The sequence below is a fragment of the Impatiens glandulifera genome, chromosome 4 (assembly GCF_907164915.1).
Source record: "Impatiens glandulifera chromosome 4, dImpGla2.1, whole genome shotgun sequence".
NCBI lineage: Eukaryota > Viridiplantae > Streptophyta > Magnoliopsida > Ericales > Balsaminaceae > Impatiens > Impatiens glandulifera.
The window spans coordinates 43,520,329-43,525,345 of record NC_061865.1 but is presented as its reverse complement, the minus strand read 5'-3'; the positions used below and the strand labels follow the sequence as shown (position 1 = coordinate 43,525,345).

At 38.3% G+C, this 5,017-nt stretch overlaps 1 protein-coding gene across 1 annotated transcript; it reads right to left on the bottom strand.

The window, feature by feature from the left end:
* Nucleotides 1-2,997: 2,997 nt before the first annotated feature.
* Nucleotides 2,998-3,858, bottom strand: LOC124935182 (keratin, type II cytoskeletal 1-like). Its single transcript, XM_047475632.1, has one exon. It carries the CDS (start codon nucleotides 3,856-3,858, stop codon nucleotides 2,998-3,000), a length of 861 nt encoding a protein of 286 aa, XP_047331588.1.
* Nucleotides 3,859-5,017: the final 1,159 nt, after the last annotated feature.

Genomic DNA, 5,017 nt, shown 5'->3' with positions numbered 1-5,017 from the left:
TTGAGACTAAGACAGGTTGAGTTAGAAAGGTGAGCATGTTAGATTCCACATTTCTGTTGGAATAAATCTTCCAGACTCGCCACAGGTCCATAAATTCTCGATGGAGCGTTGAGGGTCTCGAAGTGAACAGTTTGGCTTACTGACAACTTAGCGTGGGCTGTAGGTCAAACCGTGAGTGCTACATGGTATTAAATAAATATAACTCAAATGCCTTTCCAAATATATCTTTTTAGCTCAATATGGTTGATCCAAACAAAAAATATGACTTTTTAAAGTCACCCCATGTTTTAGTTTGCTCCGGGAATGAAGTGGGTGAGCCTGCATTAGATTGTCGAGCTAAATTGAACACATTAGTCGTTGAATGGAGATACGGGAGTAGTGTCATTCGAACGGGTTGCGTCTTAGCTTTCCAACCATAGGTCAAAATCTAAAAACCAAGTACTATAAACTTAGTTATGAATTAAACACTGTGGGCATGTCTAGTTTGATCCCATCTTGGTCGCATCATCTTGTACCGCTGATTCCAAGAGGTTAAGAGGGTCAACATCATTTTGGATACAAACGAACATCATAGAAGATTTTCAAGATTTCTAAGACATCCAAGAACATCTAATTTCGTTGAGTATAGCGACTTGGATGATTTTTCCAAGTTGAGAGTCCCTTTGGGATTTTCTAACGAAAATCACTCTAAATGTACCAAATTTGAGCGTTTTTTCAAATAATTATATGTTTGGCATCAGCATGATGTCAAAACACGCATTTTTTTAATACGATCTGGCCCGTTGATATTTGTTGACCCACTCTTGACTCTCTCGGTTTAACTCGGTTTTTATCAATTTTTTTCTTATGAAGGCCTTCTGCACAAAATTGTTAACAATAATAATATACACAAAATTCATAATTTTTCACGTATTCCGACTCTTTATGAAAAATGACGTTTGGACACACAATCAAATTTTGAACTTGTTATTTGTTACATTTTGTCCAATAACAATATTATACTCAAAGTTCATGATTTTTCTAGACGGTTATTCTGAAAGTATAAAACATATGAAGCTTCAGTAGTTTTGGAAATTGGCATTTGGATCGTTACTCGAGAGTCACTCCGAGGCAAATCCGAAAAGTAATTTCTAATTTTTGCTCCCGGTCCAATAATCAAGTATGAACATCATATTAGACCGGACAGATTTATTTTTATTTTGCTGTATAAAAATTAAGTGTCTATAATATATATATATATAATATGTTGAGAGAAAAAAAATTACAAGATTAAAATATATAATGATAGGATCGACTTAATCAATAGAGACGGGGTTTGGCGATTGATGAAGGCTTAAGAAAAACGATTTGAAAGAAATCTTGTTAGGGATTTAATTAACTTTCTATTCTACGCAAACCTTGTAAACACTTGAAACAGAATCAAGTGCGGAAATATTTACTTAGGTTTGAAGCTTAGGATCAAGAATGAGATGATGACAGAAATAAACAACACAGCAGTTTGTTTATGGATGTTCGGAGCAAACTCTCCTACGTCACCCCTTCTGCCACCCACCAAAGGATTCACTATAATGTGCTTTGAATCAAATACAGTTTGCACGAATAGCTAACTGTTGAACAGAACAAACTCTATTCAACTTACAATATGATGAAGAATAACACTCGGCTAAAACGATGCTTTGATTCTAACTCTCTCTTGATTAACACACAGTAAAGCAAAAACGCAACTAACAATTTCAGTAATCTGGATATGAAATGATCGATTGAATTCACTCTCTGTAATTCCGGCAGTTCGTTCAAATTTCTAGCAGTTCGTCTGTTGTCCTTTAGAATCTTTAAATAGGAACAGGTACCAACGGTCGAATCTTCACAATGACATGTGGCGAGCTTCCATTAGAACGCCTCCATAGTACATAGCAGATTCTGAGTACAAGGATCGTGGCCGTACACAACTGGTAGTGCGCTGAATATTCTTCAAAGATGTACCTGCAAAACAAGTAGTGGGAAGGGTATTCGCTTACGTGGCATTGGTTGATTGGTTGCAGTTGGTTGTCGTACTGATCTTCACTAGAAAGTGGAGTAGGAGTAGCGTACAACTAGAGCACATGGGTATGCGGGTGTTAGATTCAAGCAACTGCTTAAGCATGGCATTAGACGTATTTCAATTAGACTACCACGTCTAATGAAATCAGACGTCCCCGTCTAATAATAGGATCCATTAGACCACCTAGTCTAATAGGATTAGACTACACGTCCAATTACAGTCACTTCAGACTAATCTGAAGGAGTTAGACTACACGTCTAACTTTCACCAGTTAGACTACACATCTAACTTTCACATTCCATTAGACTGCACGTCTAACTCCATGAATTAGACTGCACGTCTAAATGTCACATTCCATTAGACTGCACGTTTAACTCCACGAGTTAGACTGCACGTCTAATTACGAATCCCTTCAGACTAGTCTGAAGGAGTTAGACTGCACGTCTAACTTTCACTAGTTAGACTACACGTCTAACTTTCACTTTCCATTAGACTCCACGTCTAACTCCACGAGTTAGACTGCACGTCTAATTCAACTAGTTAGATTGCACGTCTAACACAGCTTAGTTAGACTGCACGTCTAACTTCCACAATCCATTAGACTGCACGTCTAGCTCAAATCGATCTAATGAGCCTCATTAAAACCAAGTCTAATATTCTCTTGATTCCGATACACCTGCATCAAAAACAATTAGACGCATAGATTATCCATTCATCATCAAAATTCCAATAGTCAAACTATTTCAACACTTAGTCAAAATAATTTGACCCAACAATTTCCCCCTTTTTGATGATGAGATTGAAACATTTGTATAGATAACAAATTAAGCATTCATCATATAAAATGTAGGGTAAAACTTGTTCATCCATCTTACACAACCACTTTCAAAAACCAATATTCAATAACATAGTTAAAGAAACAAAGTTTAAAAGTTAACAAAGTAGGAGAAAAGAGATTACTGTTCTTCCCTTTTCACTCGAAGATCGATAGGGAAACGAGTTCCTTCATAGCTCATCCCTTCACCCGTAATCTCTTGACCGGTTAGCAAATTGCAAAAAGGAGGAAGAGCGCGACCACCACGAGCGGCTCCATCACTTCGGCCTCCTCGATCACTACCACTACTTCGGCCTCCTCGATCACTACAAGGTCGCTCACCATGACCACCACCACTACTTCGGCCTCCACGATCCCCACCGCTTCGACCTTCGCCTCTTTTAGTTGGCCTTAGATTTTTATCATTGGTTGATGGTCGCTTAGATCTGGTGCTGGTTGATACACCGTCACCTCTTCTTTCTCTACGAGGCTTACCTTGAGTGAAACGATTCTGTTCTTTCTCAGCACCAACTTTCGCATTCTCTTCAGCTTGAAATTTTCTTGCAATGGAGTCGACATACTCCAATCTTTCAGCATCTATTCTATTCATGCTGCCTTGAATTTCAACTAGCTGATTCTTAAACAATTCCATTGTTTCCATAATCTCTCGTTGATTATCAAGATTGATTTGTCTTTCAAGGCTCATCATTTCTGATTCATGACTGAAGAACTGCTTTTCAAATCTGGAGAAATTTGAATTTGAAATATGAGTCTCATGCGTATTCTTCTTCAGTGTATTATCCAATTCATTAAGGATTTTGACATGTTCAGCAAAGTCTTTTCTGTCCTCTTTCTGGGTCTTCAAGATCTTTGCCATATTCGATCCCAGAGTTACCACATTCTTCTGAAGAGAGGTAAGCAGAGATGTCATCGACTTCAGAAGCTTGGTAACGTCAGTAGAAGATCTTTCATTGGATGAATTATCTTGAGATTCTGCTGCCATGCTCTGAATAGGGTTAAATTGCGTGTAAACCTGCAGGGATTACTCGGGTTCATCCTTCTTAGACTCATTTCCAGTTTGATTTTACTCTTCTTCTTCCAACTCCTCTTCTGCTCTATTAAATCTTTCGTACAGATTTCTCGTACTATGAAGAGGATTGAGAATATTTTCATAGAGATTACCAGCATTAATCTCATGAAATGGTAGAGGCTTGACAGTTCTAGCATTTTGATCTTGTTCCCCCTCAGATGAGAAACTTTTTTCGGCATCTTTGTCTTTTGAGGGTTCCCCCTTAGATCTGACAACCTCAGGCTGACTGAGTTCATCCTCTTTTTCTTGAGATTCCTCTGTTTCGACAATAGGGGATTTCACTACCTCTTCTTCATTGATGTTAGGAGTTTGAATAAGCTCCTCAACAAATTCTTCCTCTTGCGTTACAAGAGCATGGACCGGCTCTTTAACAACATCTTCTTCTTGAGTCACAAGAGCTTGGTCGGGCTCTTGATCAGTATTTTCTTCAAGAGCTTGTTCAGGCTCTTGAATAATTTCTTCTTCTTCTAAGAACGGATTCTCTTGAATATGTTTCTCATCTTGCTCGATAACAGGTTGAGCCAGTGGACGTCTTTCTTCTGCGGAGAGATTTCTAAATTCTATTAGAAGAGCAGCAGCTTGCTCATCTGTATCAGCATGATCAACATAAATATCCATTGGTTCGTCTTCATCGGGGAAATTACTAAAATAGCTAACTCCTAAGCAATTAGCTCCATCAACATATCGAGTGACTACAAAAAGATAGTCAGCCATGATCTCGTCTAATCTCTTTAAAGCCTTCACTTCCACTTCAGCACCTTTCTCAATAGGATTGAAATTTGCTTTTCTGGCTTCAAGAATGGGGAATAAAGCTCTTCCTCTTAGACAGGCTTTTATAAGATCCTTTCTCTTTAGAGCTTCAGACACCTCTGAAGTTTTGGCCCATTTGAGAACCTTCTTTTCATTGGATACAAGCTTCCTCCATTGACTACTTATTCCTGAACCCGTGATGACATCATCATACTGGATTGACAATCTATTCTGGATCCAAGATTCAAAAATTTCTATCTTCTCAGCAGTTATGGCTTTGACTTGATTCATCATGAGGTCAACAATGCATGTTACCTCAGAA

What these genes read in the sequence shown, in the direction of transcription:
- LOC124935182 (XM_047475632.1), bottom strand. Translation starts at nt 3,858, where the DNA reads ATGGCAGCAGAATCTCAAGATAATTCATCCAATGAAAGATCTTCTACT.